The sequence below is a fragment of the Megalobrama amblycephala genome, linkage group LG21 (genome assembly GCF_018812025.1).
Source record: "Megalobrama amblycephala isolate DHTTF-2021 linkage group LG21, ASM1881202v1, whole genome shotgun sequence".
Taxonomy (NCBI): domain Eukaryota; kingdom Metazoa; phylum Chordata; class Actinopteri; order Cypriniformes; family Xenocyprididae; genus Megalobrama; species Megalobrama amblycephala.
Window position 1 is genome coordinate 33301217 of NC_063064.1, and position 16430 is coordinate 33317646.

Sequence of the window (16430 nt, forward strand, 5' to 3'; positions counted from 1 at the left end):
AAACCGGTCTGAATGATTCGTTCAGGAATCGAACTGAACGAGTCGTTCACGAATCGGACCGAGTTATCGAATCAGACTCATTATTGAACCGAAGATATTTTCGATTCGTTATCATCAGCCGAGAACCGATTCGTTGCATTTGGAACATTGGAAGCTCAAATGAGCGAAATTAAGGTGAAAGTTCGCGGACAAAAAAGGTCAGTTGTCCAACAAAATAACGTAGCAATATTTGAAGCACAATTATAACAGAAGTCACTTTCAAACCAAGCCGCTTTCTGTTGGTCAAAGTGGCGAATTTGCGTGATCAACTTGAACCCGAGGGGGAATATTTTGCCCTCGAGCGCAAATAAACCCAGCAGGTTGAGTTAAAGGGCACCTATTATGCCCTCTTTCACAAGATGTAATATAAGTCTCTGGTCTGGTCAAGTTTCAGCTTAAAATACCCCACAAATTTGCCCCTATTTGGGGGTGAGCAAAAACATGCCTTTTACTATATTAATATATTGCTGGCTAAAAAAATAAATCCAAAATTGGTTAAAAAAAATCGCTGGGTGAAAACAACCCAGTCCCTGAGTTTGTCCATATAAACCCAGCATTTTTAGATTTTAGAATGTGAAAATTCGGCAAAAACTGTGACCGCACCGAAAATCGAGGATTTGACTGATTTGGCAAAAAGCAAGATATTTTAATATTCAAAGAGCAGAAATGTTACAATTTTTTTTAAAAAATAAATTATATTACTTTAGTAATATATATTATTAAATGTTTTGTTAAAATGATGACAGCAGTTATGATAAGAAATGTTATTACAACAGGCAAAAACTTTTTCAGCCAATAGATAATTTATAGGCAATTTAAAGGAAAATTCAAATTATACTTATAAGTTCTAAATGACTTTGTTTTTATGAGCTGCAGAAATTTGACTAGGCCTACAAGAAACTGACCTGGCACACTGCAAAACATAATAAAAGCAATGTGTGCCTACACGTAATATGTAGCCTAATATGCATGTAATATGCCAAGTCATGACGCAAATTTAGCTTAATCCGTTTTGAACGTTTCTTTTAAATGAACTGTTCAAAAGAACCGATTCGCGGAAATGAATCGGACCTCTTGTCACTATTTTTACTGATGGACTGAGCAGAACAGAAATATACACATCTGGACGGGAAAAAAGATATACTCGTGCAATATGAATTTAAATCTGTAGAGAGCGCTCCATGGCCCAAGCCTTAGCGGTTTTGATTAGAATCTCATTGGATTTTACAATACATGTCATCGTTTACTTACAGTTGTTATTTTTCTGTGGAATACAAAAGAAAACTTGTTGAAAAATCATCAATCAAGGTCCACAACGCTAAAAGTATAGTCTGTATCATTAAAATAAAAATCTTAAAGCAATAAAATATTTGAATTGCAATTTTGCTATTATAGTTAAAAATGTGAAGATGCTTCTTGCTAATCATTAGGATGATATCACTGAAATAAATCTGAGAACTACTGCTTTAAAGTTATCAAATAGGAATAGCAATATTTTGTGTATATTTTAGGAATAAATATGTGTTATGACTTATGATGTAACATATTTGTATAAATTGTAACCTGGAAACGGTCAGGGGTGCGTTTCCCGAAAGCATCGTTGGTGAACCATGGTCGTAAGTCCCATTGAACTCTATTGGTAACGACGGAACTTGCGACCATAGTTCGCTTTGGGAAACGCACCCCAGATTAGGCAAGTCTTTGTTTTTACACTACATTTAAATCCAGCTGTATTCAACTGTAATAGTTTGGTCTTTCTTTTTGTTTGGTCATCTCTTTTGTATACAAAGCATTTTGTAAACCTTTATTTATTAACCATCTGTGTATGCAAGACTGCTTTATACCTTTCAGCAGGTTCTTCAGAAGTCAGATTGGCCTCATTTTGGGAAAGAGTGTTAATAAAATGTGAAACAGCGCCTCCATCCGGCCATGGAATGCAGTCAATGAATACTAACAGACATATCACATTTCTTCCAGAGAGAGGCGGTATAGTACCAATAATATGACATGACATACAGTAGTGCAATCAGCAATTGCCATTACTGAAAAGATTTAACAATTAAAAAGGATTACAAATTAGAAAGTGAGAGGAGGTAATATCTGGAGTTAACAAGTAAAATGGAAATGCACGGTCATAAACTTACAGTCACATTATTCATCTATAAACATTTCTTCTTTCACTTCTATCCCAGTGAACGAGAACAAACACAAAAGTCTGAGTCTCGCTGTATCGCTCAGGCTGCACTGCAGTGTCTATTCACAGGCGCGATCCCACTACTGATCGGCACGGGGGCTTTGACCTGCTCCGTCTCCGACCTGGGCCGGTTCACCCCTCCTTAGACGACCTGGTGGTCCCGGGCTCCCCCAGGAGCACCATATCGATACCGAACTTAGTGCGGACACCCGATCGACATAGTCCACTGCAGCCCAGAACCCCTGAGCTCAAGCGATCCTCCAGCCTCAGCCTCCCAGTAGCTTGGATTACAGGCGCGCGCCACTGCACCCGGCGAGAGCTGCGAGAATCAGCGCTGCTACTGAAACTAGTGCGCTCACAGCGACCTCTAGTGTGTGAAAACGGATGTTTAGTTCACAATTAAGTATGAAAGTAAATCAGTAGCAAAACCCGAGAGGTTGCTGATTTGAACATGAGAACTTGTCATATTAATATTTGTATTTGTAAACTGAAATTTACACTCACAGCCCTGATAGGAAAAGCTGAATGTTTCGATGTGAACACACAGACAACAATCAAAACACCCGTTACGAAGTTGTAGTTGCAGATTAATCCTTTCGATCGTGAGTTTAAAATATTCTAACTGTCCCCCCAGAGTGAGTTTTTTTAAGGCGACCGTTATTTTAGAACGTTCGCCTTTAATGTTTCCATGGCGACGCGTCTTGCGTGTCACGAGCGCTGAATGCAGCAACAATAACACTGTATGACAGATGGATCGCTATTATTTAGTTTTCCTTTTTTATTTAAAATATTCGCAAAATTGCTTACCATGTCATCAACTATCTGATATTCCGATTCTCAAATATGTGTAAGTGAGTGTGCTTTGTCGTTTTAAAACCTTTATAAATGATCTTTATCTTGATCTATAATGCGAGATGGGCGCCGCCATCTTAGTTTGCGCTGCAGTTCACAAGAGTCCTGTCAGTCGGATTACAGCAGGTTAATTCATCATTTTCTTCCGAAATATATGCAAGTAAGTGGCTGGTGAACTGGAAGAATAATAGAGTAAACTTTATAGTTACTTAGGCCCATTATGTGTGTCTGATATGAATAAATGTCGCCAAATTATATTTGTTATTGCTGCTTCCACTGATGTCGGACATCAATGTGTAAATTATAAACGCTTAATGTATTGTTTTAATGGTGCTTATGCATATTTAAATGTCTGAAACCTTAAAATAAACATTATGTGCCTGAAAACACTGCATAGCTGTGATATATGACAAGAGCTGCGCGCGTCCGTCTTGTAGCCAGAGCGCGAAAGCACAATTTGAATCTGGCAGTTATGTGACGTCGCTGAACGTTCGAAATCCCATATGTGGTACCGTACGCCCAGGGGCACTGAAATAAAAATCCCATATGTGGGACCGTACCGCTCAAAGGGTTAATAGTTACAAATGTGTAAAATGGCATTCACATAAACAAAATGACAGACACAAATGTGTGAGACATATTTACTTTTACACTTTACTTCAGTTTTGCTGTACAGCTTCAAGTCGGCGCTTACAACCTCTCAGATCTGGCAGTACAAGTTCAATTCCTGGCACTTTGACTTTTGCTACTCTTTTTGCGATATTCCTGGTGCAAAACTGACTTGAGCACTTGAAAGCAGACGTGAGAGAGCAGAACGGGGGTGGGGGGGAGAGGGCGCCATGAGAGGGCACTATTTTTATTTAATTTATTTTTTTAACAACATTTTTAAATTGATTATTAAAATCTATCTATGTAAACTCATTACATATTAAGAGAGGAGAGCAAGGTAAATAAAGGTGTGCGTTTGTGTGTTGTAAAGTCAAATGTGTGTATGTGCTTGCATCGTGGGCGTGGCGGATATGGGTGAAAAGAAATCTGATTGGATATGACGTTACAGATAGTTAATATTTAAAAAAACAGGCTCAAAATGAGTAAACACTCAATAAAACAGCTAAATTCGTCTTAAACATTTGCAAAAAGGTCTAAAACCATTGAGTAGGGATGGAAAAATTAAACCTCTTAAATATTTGAAGCTTTTCTCTAAACGATTCGGGAAAGGTTTCAAAGCATCAAAAGTGTTGCCATCTTGTGGCAGGTAAAATTTACTGCAGCCATAAACCTGAGATCGCAGCAGTTGTTTTATCACACAAATAAAAGCCTAACGCTAAATATGTAAATTTCAGTAAAATAATTCATCTCTTACAGTTTGGCAATAAATGAAATGGATCAACAAAAAGAATAATTATAATAATTACTAATAATACATAGCCTACTGAGTTGTTTGATGCAAGTAAATTGTGCTGTTATTTTATTGTGCTGTAATTTTATTGTACGCACATTTGGGGTAGTTCTGTGCCCTGAGATAAAATCCCTGTTTTCATTAAAATATCATTAGTTTTATAGTAAAAGTGTAGTAAAGTCTAAATTGGTTGGAGTCAGCCAATGAAATGGGACGTTTTTGTACGCAATGACGTTACTATATAGAGCAGATCGCTCCGTTTTGGTGGTCCATGTAGCAGCCACCAAATTAAATGACTTTACTACTCTTTTAGTGTTATATAAAAACCTGTTAAAACTAATGACATTTTAATGAACATATTGTCTCATACATATGCAAATATTTATTACCGCATACCAAGTCACACTGGATGGTGTTGTTCATTGGTCAGGCATCGACCAATAAAACGGCTCCCCACCCCCACCCCTGTTCTGCTCTCTCACGTCTGCTTTCAAGTGCTCAAGTCAGTTTTGCATCAGGAATATCGCAAAACGAGTAGCAAAAGTCAAAGCGCCAGGAATTGAACTTGTACTGCCAGATCTGAGAGGTTGTAAGCGCCGACTTGAAGCTGTACAGCAAAACTGAAGTAAAGCGTAAAGGCAATATGTCTCACACATTTGTGTCTGTCATTTTGTTTATGTGAATGCCATTTTACACATTTGTAACTATTAATCTGCAACTTCGTAACAGGGGTGTTTTGATTGTTGTCTGTGCGTGCAAATCGAAACATTCAGCTTTTCACATCAGGGCTGTGAGTGTAAATTTCAGTTTACAAATACAAGTTCTCAGCAACCGTCAGCAAATCAGCAACCTCTCGGGTTTTGCTACTGATTTACTTTCATAATTAAGCAGGGTGAACGATAGCTTGTGGGGGCTGGTCAAATGGAGGCTAAGTACATTTTCATACTGTTAGTACTAATCTCCAAACAGATAGGCTAATCAAAAATTCATTTTTTTCTACAATTTTAAGCATACTGTCAATTGACTAGAGTGCAATGGACCTACACAAACACAATTTTCACCACACCTAAAAGTTTTATTTAGACTCTTTTCATTTAAAGTTACTGTCTTTCATAATGCAGTTGCATAAGAGTTTTCATTTTTCATTTGTTCTCATTCATTTTAATATATCTGACTATTTTATTAGCTACAATGAATTAATAATAGTTAATCAATTAATTATTTTAGCTGGTTTGATTATTACAGTTTTTTTTAATTGCACAAGCATTGTCCAATAATGAAACCACATTTTTCAAAACTCTTCATACAGTCGGATATCAACATGAATTTTGGCCAAACAGTTCATCTTACCTCCAAAACTCACTCAGACCAACAAAACATTTCATATCTCAAAATAAGCTTGTTCCACCATAACACTGGCAACTATTCTCATTCAGAAAACATAAATTACATTCATAACACACAGATCTAAAACACTAACAACAGGGAGCATTACATAAATCATGAACTTTGATCTTTGAAGTTTAAAGGATTTTTCACATAAATCAGTATTTCATAATAAGATCTTTTTTATGGTACTAACTATATTACAGCATAAATAATGAATGACAAATGCAGCAATTCATTTTTTTTCTATATCTTTACATATGGAAATTTACTTGTGAAAAATGCAAAGTTGTAGTAATAATAATAAATAATAATTACAAAAACAACAACAACAAACAAACCGAGCAAACAAGCAAATAAAAAAATAATCAAAAGCAAGTATAGTATAATCAGGTATGTGCAGCATTGGAGTTCCAGCTGTGCCAGGAGTCTTTCTGTGTGGAGTTTGTACGTGTCTCCGTGTTGACGATGGTTTCCTCTGCAGAGGGTTCATCCCACAATCCAAACACATACAGGACAGGTGATTTGGAGACTGTAAGTTTGCCCGTAGGTGTTTGTGTGAATATGAATGTGTGCGAGTGTGTCGTCCTTGTGATGGACCGGCCATAGGGTATTTTCCTGCCTATGAGCCGAGATGCTGAGAGAGACTCCAGCCTCCCCACAACCCTATAGGTCTCTGTTTGTTCTACCAACAGAAAAAATATGAAATGCATAGTTTTTAAAATTCAGTTTCCTTACAGGTAAGCCATTCAACATTTTTGGTTGAGTGTTGAATGTGTGCATTCTTGGCAACATATCTAAAAGTGAATAAGTCATTACTTTATAGAATGTGCAGTAGAAAAAGAGAAGAAGAAAATAACAGAATTGCTCAGGGCAGCTACTGGTCAAATGAGTCCCCTATGCAGAACTTCAGTTGGCCCCTTATTTGAAATCTCTTTCTTGGGGTGGGTGTGTGGTGTTGATGGTGCCCTCATAGAGGGTGGGATGGTGTCCTCTTGTTGGTTAGTGCCCTACACAGACCACTTATTCTGCATATATGGAACAGTGGTAGTAGATTGTTGTAGTAAAATCATTGTAGTATGAAGCTTTTACTGAAATTAAAACATGAAATTGCTGTCATTGATCAACAACAAATCCAACATACATGGCCTTTAGTTATTATGGAAGCTTTTTTTTCACAACAGAATAAAAAAAGCATAAAAGGTAATTGGCTTTTTATCTCACAATACTATTTATTTATTTATTTTATTTTACTTTACTTTATTTTTGTGCAATTGTGAGTTTACATCTCACAATTCTGACTCTTTTCCCTCAGAATTGTGAAATATAAACTATAGGAATTGAGAAAAAAAAAGTCAGAATAGTGAGATAAAAAGACAATTACTTTTTTTTTCCAGTGATCTGCTAATTAAAAATGCTTATCAATTGTTTCAGTATTTGTTTGATATATTTTTCCAATACTTTTGAGCTGCTGTTGTTGCAGAAGTAAAGGTTTTATACTATATTTAATGATTGGAACATTAGGTTTATTTCTGACTTGCTGTGTTTAAGCATTTGAAAATAAGATCAGAAAGATCCATGATTTTGGTATGGGGTAAGATTGTGTGAAAAGAAAATTTAAGCATTTTAGAAACGTGTTAATTGACTGCATTTTGTGTGAAAACGACATGAATTGTGTTAATGGTATGGCCACAACAGACGGGTGTTCTGCTAAATGTGTTTAGAGTTTTGAAAATGTGGCTTTAGTATTGAACAATGCCTCTTAGTAACTGAAAAAACTGTAATAAAGTGTGAAACAGCGCCTCCATCCGGCCATAGAATGCAGTCAATGAATTCTAACAGACATATCACATTTCTTCCAGAGAGAGGCGGTATAGTACCAATAATATGATACAGTACAGCACATTAGTGCAAATCAGCAATTGCCATTACTGAAAAAGATTTAACATTTAAAAAAGATTACAAATTTGAAAGTGAGAGGAGGTAATATCTGGAGTTAACAAGTAAAATGAAAATGAACGGTCATAAACTTAATTTAGTCACATTATTCATCAAAAATCATTTATTTTTTCACTTCTATCCTAATGAACAAGAACAAACACAAAAGACTGAGTCTCGCTGTATCGCTCAGGCTGCACTGCAGTGTCTATTCACAGGCGCGATCCCACTACTGATCGGCACGGGGGTTTTGACCTGCTCCGTCTCCGACCTGGGCCGGTTCACCCCTCCTTAGACGACCTGGTGGTCCCGGGCTCCCCCAGGAGCACCATATCGATACCGAACTTAATGCGGACACCCGATCGACATAGTCCACTGCAGCCCAGAACCCCTGAGCTCAAGCGATCCTCCAGCCTCAGCCTCCCAGTAGCTTGGATTACAGGCGCGCGCCACTGCACCCGGCGAGAGCTGCGAGAATCAGCGCTGCTACTGAATCTAGTGCGCTCACAGCGACCTCTAGTGTGTGAAAACACGTTTAGGTTACAATTACAGTTTTTTTCAATTGCTAACAAGCGTTTACCAATACTTAAACTACTTTTTCTAAACTCTTAACACAGCAACACACCTACATCACACAATTAGCCAAATAGTTAATTTTCTGCCCAAAACCATATTTTGTTAAATAGCTTAAATACAAACTCTACATTTTGAAATGCTAAAAAGCCCTTTTCTACATATACTAACTCTATCAAAACACAGCAAACCTGATTCAAAATTGAGTCTTTCTGTCAAAACTCTAGCACTAGTTTTCTATCCAACATGAACATATAGTCAATCAAAGAGAAATGACCATCAACAGTTGATGGCATTATGAAAACTGCATTAGGCTACTTGTCATGTTTCTGTTCTCTACCTTATATGAAATCTACTCTTTTTACTTTATAGAATGTGTAGAAAAAAAGAAGAAGAAAGTAACAGAATTGCTCAGGGCAGCCACTGGTCAAATGGGTCCCCTATGCAGAACTTCAGATGCCACCTCCATTGAAATCTCTTTCTGGCGGTGTGGTGTTGATGGTGCCCATAGAGGGTGGGATGGTGTCCTCTTGGTAGTAAGTGCCCTACGCAGATTGCATATTCTGCATATGGAACAGCGGTAGTGGAATCGTTGTAAAAGCTTTACATGAAGCTTTTACTGAAATGAAAAAACGAAAAATGAAAAATTGATAAACAACAAATCCAACATGGCCTTTGGTTATTATAGAAGCTTTTTTCCATCACAGAATACAAAAGTATAAAAGGTAATTGTGACTTTTTTTCTTGCAATTGCAAGTTTACATCTCATTATTCTGACTTTTCCCCCTCTGAATTGTAAAATATAAACTAGGGATTTAGAGGAGAAAAGTCAGAATTGTGAGATAAGAAGTCACAATTACCTTGTTTTATTTTCTGTTCATGGAAGAAATAAACTTTCTTATGGTTCCACGTGTAAAGGGGAAAACATAAAGATCCAGCACAATCCAGCACACATTTTTCCTCCTCTCCCATACCTCTTCTCTTGTCCTTATGACAATTTTGGTATGGGGTAAGCTTGTGTGAAAAGAAAATCCAAGCATTTTAGAAACATCATACTTCACACCTTTTGATAACACATAGATACTAATAGTTTTTTAATTGCTTTGGTGCAATTTAAATTTTCAAAACTCTTAGTATTAATATCACAACAGATCATCAAAAGTGCACCATTTTCAAACATTTCAGCGTATTTTCAATTGTCTTAGTACAATACACAAAATCAGAAAGTATCCTTTTCACTACACAAAATAAGTGTTTCATCTATATAAATGTTTCATTCACAGTAACTGCCTTTCATAATGCTATTACTATCCAACTTTTGATTTGCATCTCTTCTCGTTTAGTTTAATACAAAAACTATAGATATTGATTCTATAGGCATAGTTTCTATAGAACTTGTTTGCATTTTCCGATATGGATAACCAAATGTAATGATTTCTTTTTACATTATAAGCATCTTAGATGATGACCACAGTTGTCAAAGTGAGTGTGTGGGGTCATGATAAACCCTGCGTTGTGAACCAAATGTCCCCACTAGGTCTAAAATTACTGGTATTACCATCCTTTTGGTTCATTTGGTTCAACACAGGGTTTACCATGACTTTTTTTTTTTGGTCCCCATAAGGAAATCATCTTATAAATCATACAAAATTATATTTTTATAAAATGTAAAAATGCAGAAAGTTTTCTGTGATGGATAGGTTTAGAGTTAGGTGATATAATAGTTTATACAGTTTAAAAATCATTATGTCTGTTGAAAGTCCCCATAAAACATGGAATCCACATGTGTGTGAGTGAGAGAGGGGGGTGCGGGTGTTGAAATTTGTGAACAGAGCAGGAGATAGTGACTGTATAAATGACTGTAAGGACTGACTTTATAACATTAGACAAGTTAGATGCATTATGGTATAGAGAGACTGCCACTACTGTAACTCACCCTTCATCTGTAAAGATCAACTACAGTATAAATTCAGTCATATGGTACAGTGAGAACATTTACTGTATTTCCAGCACACTCTGTTCTACACAAAACCTCATGACTGGGTCATAATTCATCACACCTTTTGATAACACACTGAATAGATATTATTACAAACATTATGGATTTTATGTCAACTATAATTTAGGTAATGTAAGTGTATTTTATAATGTGGCATCTGTATCCTGTAATTATTTCAGCAACAAGTATGATTTGAAACATGTATCTTGCATTGTTTGCTATTGAATGAACTGAATGTTAAAAAAAAACTGAAAGAAGAACATACTGTTGTGTTTCTGTGATTAAACCAAATGTTCTCTTTATCACAACGATCTTGTGTTATGAAACAATGAAAATATGTACAACTAGAATGAAAGCATGAGATCATGGTTTTGAAAGAATGACTAGCTGTGTTAGAAAAACACAAATTGTTGAAAAAATTGTTGAAAAACTGAATTTTTGATAAGCCTAACTGTTTGGAGATTAGTACTAACAGTATTGAAAATGTACCACTTGTGAAAATATTAGCCTGCACAAGCTATCGCTCACACTGCCTCATTGTAAACTAAACATCTGTTTTCATACACTAGAGGTCGCTGTAAGCGCACTAGATTCAGTAGCAGCGCTGATTCTCGCAGCTCTCGCCGGGTGCAGTGGCGCGCGCCTGTAATCCAAGCTGCTGGGAGGCTGAGGCTGGAGGATCGCTTGAGCTCAGGGGTTCTGGGCTGCAGTGGACTATGTCGATCGGGTGTCCGCACTAAGTTCGGTATCGATATGGTGCTCCTGGGGGAGCTCGGGACCACCAGGTCGTCTAAGGAGGGGTGAACCGGCCCAGGTCGGAGACGGAGCAGGTCAAACCCCCCATGCCGATCAGTAGTGGGATCGCGCCTGTGAATAGACATTGCAGTGCAGCCTGAGCGATACAGAGAGACTCAGTCTTTTGCGTTTGTCTAACGTCATATTCTTTAATTACTTAATTATCGAAGGGGTAAGATTTTAGCATTGTAATGAAATCAACCTGTTGTGTCTGGGTGTGTGTGTGTGTGTGTGTGTGTTCACTACTCTGCTCCTAATGTGTGTACTAAATTGGATTAAATGCAGAGAAAAAATTCCGAGAATGGGTTATCATACTTGGCCTTCACATGTCACTTTCAGTTCCACTTCCACTTCACTTATAACAGTCCAGTTGTGTAGTTATTGTCAAATATTTATTTTGTCTTAAAATGTTTGTAAATTTGTAAACCTTATAAAAAATAAATATGGAAATATATATTTCAGCGATTCTGTTTATACACACATGTAAATCTTGTCTATCATTTAAACATGCATATATTATTATTAATATGAATTAATATTTAATAAATAAAGTGCATTAATAAAGTTAAAAAGCCTATAATATGTTACTATAACCTCTCAAGTATACTACATTTCATCTAACAATCTCAAGGTGGTGTTCTAGTATTGATTTATACACTCCATTGAGTGAATTAAAGTTTCTAAATATAGGAACAAAGACTAAAATAATGCGATTGAATTTTATTAAAGGTCATAATGGCTCTTCCAATCAGTATATCAATAAAAGGCCTCTTAAAATAAAATGAGAGTTCTTAAACATAGTCAAAATGTACATTTTGCAGATGCCCAAACTTCCTGTTTTAACAAGAAATACGTGCATTAAGACAGGAAAGAAAACTGCTTCTCAACTGATCTTTAATGGTGAATTGTAAGACTGTCAGTACAGAATGTTTCATTGCACTACAACCTTGTTACATTCTTTGTTTACATTTGATGTTGTTCAAATGACTTGTTTACATTTGACCACTTTTTCGACTGGGGTTGTACACACAAACACATCACCTGAAAGGGAGATAAAAGAGATATTAAAAAATAACATACAATCTGAAGCTGACCAAAACCACACCCACAATCACAAAATATAAAGAGAGATTTTAATTACCCGGTCCTTGGGTCCTATAAGAGGGGGAAAAGATGAGTGCATTAGTGAAGTCACTTCAGAAAGAACAACACACATTTTCCCACCCTTGTGATGTTCAGGTCTTTGGAATAAAAAGATGAACTTACTTGATGCCCTGATTTTCCAGGAGGCACCTGTAAGTGGCGATCTCCTGCTCCAGACGGCTCTTGATGTCCAGCAGTGCATCATAGTCTCTGCCCTGCTGCTCAATGCTATAGCGCACCTGACAAAGCTCTGCCTCCAATGTGTCGATGTGTTTCTGGAAGCCTGCTAGTATAGTGCTGTACCTAGCCTCTGTTTCTGCTAGTGAACACTCCAGTGCTCCTTTCTGTGTGCGTGATGAGAAGAGGCAGAAAGAATAAAGGATTACTAGACAATTTATAGTTATTTCTAGTCACCAAAGTCTCTTTAAGGCAAGTCAGTTAACTCAGGGGCCATATTCATAACCGACCGAAATATATGTAAAATTGCATAAAAGTCTGTTAGTGTGTGATCCTCAGTGGTTTAGTGTGATACTCAGTTTTTCTCTTTAACCATTTACAGTGTAGGCAAGTTTATGATGCTTAGTGTTTTAAAATATGTTGAGCCTTATAAAATGGTTAGTTCATGTCCTTGATTCTGATTGATCAATAGCTGTGTTTTATTCACGATTAAACACAGCTATGACCGCTTCACTCAACAGTTCTGTGCATCACTACACAACACCCTTAGCAATGTAAACTGTTTGTTCTCAATTGATATTAGAGTTCATTGAAGCTTACTGTATTATGTAGAAGAGTATTATGAGAAAGAGATCGAGTGAGCGAGTTTATTACCTGCATTCAGATTTATCATTTTCCTTCAGGTCAGTCCTATGTTCATAATAATAAATCTGTTTAAATGTCTGATGTATTATCTTGTCCTTTAACAGTTAAGGGGTTTTCCCATGACTGACAGCACTAGTCAAAGCATTTTTTAGTTGCATCTTGTTCTGTGTTCACAACAATTCAATATTTTCAATATAAAAGTCTTCGCTACTGACTGACACACTCATAAAGACAGTCTTTGCCGCCATCTAATGGCGTAATAATGTAACTTCTGTTGCTGTTCACAGTCAGGGACTATTTTATCCAGGCAGAAGGAAGGCTTTTAGTGAAAGTTTACTTCATGAAAGTTGCATTGATGCATATTTTTGTATTGTGTGGTAACTGTTTTATAAAAGCAATAACCCGAGACTTGTTCAAGATACAGCACAGCCTCTTGTACCTTATTGCTTACTTAAAGCTCAAATCACACAAAACAATTATATTTTTTTCAGGTTAGTTCAGCTAATGCACATTCAAATTAACAGATGATTTTCTCACCATGCTGATCTGAGACTGTAGTTCGATCTCCAGACAATTCAAGGTACGCTGCAAATCTGAGATCTGTGACCTAGAAGTTTCTAGGCACTCTGTGCGGCAGGCCACATCTTTGCACAGTTGTGCCGTCTTAAAGAGAGAAAGAAAGACACACAACATATGAACTATGTATAATTTGTTATGCACTCTACTGTCATACCCTACTGTTTACTGTTTTAATATCAAATGTCTGCTACTATATGTGATGGCAAATTGGGATTCACCTCTAGAGGAGTCAAAGAGACAGAGGCTGAAGTCTCACCTTCTCGTTGAACCAGCACTCCTGTTCTCTGCGGTGTTTGTCTATGATGGTCTCATAATGACAACGGATCTCATCCAAAACCTTATTCAGGTCTTGCTGAGGAGCAGCATCCACTTCCACACACACTTTTGTGTTTGTCAACTGACACATTAGCGCTTCCACATCCTGTAACCACACATGGCTCATGCATCAGGTCTTGACTAACTCATTTACACATGGCTTCTGAATTTTCATTTAATGAAAGAATTTCCATTGCAATCCTTTCTAAGCATGCTTCACTTTGCACATAGCACAAACTTTCAAGATTCATAGTTTAATCTGCTACAAGCAAACTAACCTCCCGGTGGTTCTTCTTCAAACATGCTAGATCTTGCTGCAGAGTCTCGATCTGCATCTCCAGGTCGGCCTTTGTCAGGGTCATCTGGTCCAGCAAGCGACGCAGGTTGGCGATGTCAGCCTCCACAGACTGCCGCACTGCTAGCTCATGCTCATATCTGATTGGTGGAGAGGCAGGATGGGGCATAAACTCACCAATCATGTTTTAAACATGACCAAAATGAACTTTTAAGATGCTAAAGCTTCCAAACTATGGTTACAGAGGAATATAATTTAAGAGAACTCACTTTATTCTGAAGTCATCAGCAGCCAGTTTAGCATTGTCGATCTGCAGTAGGATGTTGGCGTTGTCGATGGTAGCATTTCTAATCTATCAATAGACGTATATCATACATTAATATGTTACAAGTTTTCCACCATTTCATCCCTTATAAAAGTACACAAGTGTACCTTTTCCTTCAGGCAGTTGATGGTGTTCCAGTAGGCGCTGTAGTCCCTCTGGCAGATCGGCCCCTTCTTCTCATAGAACTCACGGATCTGCCTCTCCAGAATGGCATTGGCAGCCTCCAGGGAGCGCACCTTCTCAAGGTAGGACGCCAGACGGTCGTTCAGGCACTGCATGGTGGCCTTCTCATTCAGCTGGATGTAATCACCGTTCCCAGCGGTGATTCCGATTACTCCACTGTTCAGTCCGCCATAACGTCCATATCCTCCACCAATTTTGCAATGCAGATCTGGGTAGCAATTGATAACAGGGCGGCGATAACAGGGGGAAGAGATCCGAGTTCTTCCTCCAAAACCACAGCCATACACACTGTATGCTTTGGGTGCACAAGTTATTGTTCTACAGCTAATTGGAGTAACTACGGATTTACAGGTCACGGTCTTGGGACCATAACAGGATGACGTACGGAGAGAGCAAGACATGGTGGATGGATGCAGAGATGAGATGAACCCAGAGAGGACACTGAAGGAAACCGTTAGAGCTGTCCTGACGAGGATGGAACATTTGAGCCCGGCTCTGATCTCTTATAGAGACGGAGATGCAGGGCGGCTCCTGTACTTTGTCCATGGGAGAAGGAGGTAGGGTGTGTGGAAGTGATTTGTGCCAGTTCAACGCCCTTTGTCAGTTATGCAAGGATAATGAATATATGACACAAATCTTGATCTATGAAATTCTTCCACACCTGATGTGGTTTTGTGGGAAATGAATGCCATTTTTGGTTATTTGCTGTCCATTTAAAATGATTTCTCTCCTTTATTTATTCTGTAACACTTTACAATAAGGTTCATTAGTTAAACATTAGTTAATGTATTAACTAACATGAACATAACATTTGTTACTGTATTTACTAATCTTCATTAACATTAGTTAATGAAAGTACAGTTGTTCATTGTTCATGTTAGTTCACAGTGCAGTAACTATGTTAACAAGATTTTAATAATGTATTAGTAAATGTAAATAATAAATGCAGTATAAGTGCAGTTCATTATTAGTTCATGTTAATTAATGTAGTTAACTAATGTTAACTAATGAACCTTATTGTAAAGTGTTACCATTTATTGTATCTTTTTCTCCCAGTGTTTGATTGAGTTAATACTGAGTAGGGCAAATGGCCTGTCCCAGTAAAACTATTGGGTTACTGTACTCTTAAAAAGTTGAATGGAAAGGTTAAAAGATCTGCTGTTCACTGTCGCTTAGCAAAATGTTGGCCTGTTCATATAGATTTATGAAACAGAAGCAACTCTGCCCTTATGAAAAAGAAGTATACTTCAAGTTCATTTTATGAAGTATACTTAAGTAATGTTTAAGTATATTTTTAAGTATACATTATGTAGCAAGTATACTAATGTCAATTTACTAGTAGTAAACTTTGTAAGTGTACTATTTTAATACCACTTGGGACTAAATTGGCCCACTTTTAGTATATAAAAGTATACGTTTGAGTGTACTATAAGTGTAACAGTAGGAAACTTTAAGTGCACTACTAGTTCATTATTACTTTTCTCATTTGCACTGCAAGTGAACTTATGAGTATACTAGTAGTGTACTGTTTTAATACTAGTAGTACATTTTTAGTATATATTTTTTCATAAGTTTATAAGACTTTATAAGGCT

General features: G+C 37.2%; 1 protein-coding gene across 1 annotated transcript; it reads right to left on the reverse strand.

Moving 5' to 3' along the window:
* Nucleotides 1-11896: 11896 nt before the first annotated feature.
* krt95 (keratin 95) lies at nucleotides 11897-15621 on the reverse strand. Its single transcript, XM_048173419.1, has 8 exons — nucleotides 14762-15621; nucleotides 14599-14681; nucleotides 14313-14469; nucleotides 13976-14140; nucleotides 13678-13803; nucleotides 12442-12662; nucleotides 12317-12330; nucleotides 11897-12216 (listed from the first exon to the last, which is right to left on the reverse strand). Exons 1-8 carry the CDS (start codon nucleotides 15236-15238, stop codon nucleotides 12155-12157), a joined length of 1305 nt encoding a protein of 434 aa, XP_048029376.1. The 5' UTR covers nucleotides 15239-15621; the 3' UTR covers nucleotides 11897-12154.
* Between the last annotated feature and the right edge of the window lie 809 nt (nucleotides 15622-16430).

What these genes read in the sequence shown, in the direction of transcription:
- krt95 (XM_048173419.1), bottom strand. Translation starts at nt 15,238, where the DNA reads ATGTCTTGCTCTCTCCGTACGTCATCCTGTTATGGTCCCAAGACCGTG. An exon ending in TCAACTGCCTGAAGGAAAAG is followed by an intron (nt 14,682 to 14,761) that starts GTACACTTGTGT and finishes GTCTATTGATAG; the next exon opens with ATTAGAAATGCTACCATCGA. An exon ending in GCTGATGACTTCAGAATAAA is followed by an intron (nt 14,470 to 14,598) that starts GTGAGTTCTCTT and finishes TCCACCAATCAG; the next exon opens with ATATGAGCATGAGCTAGCAG.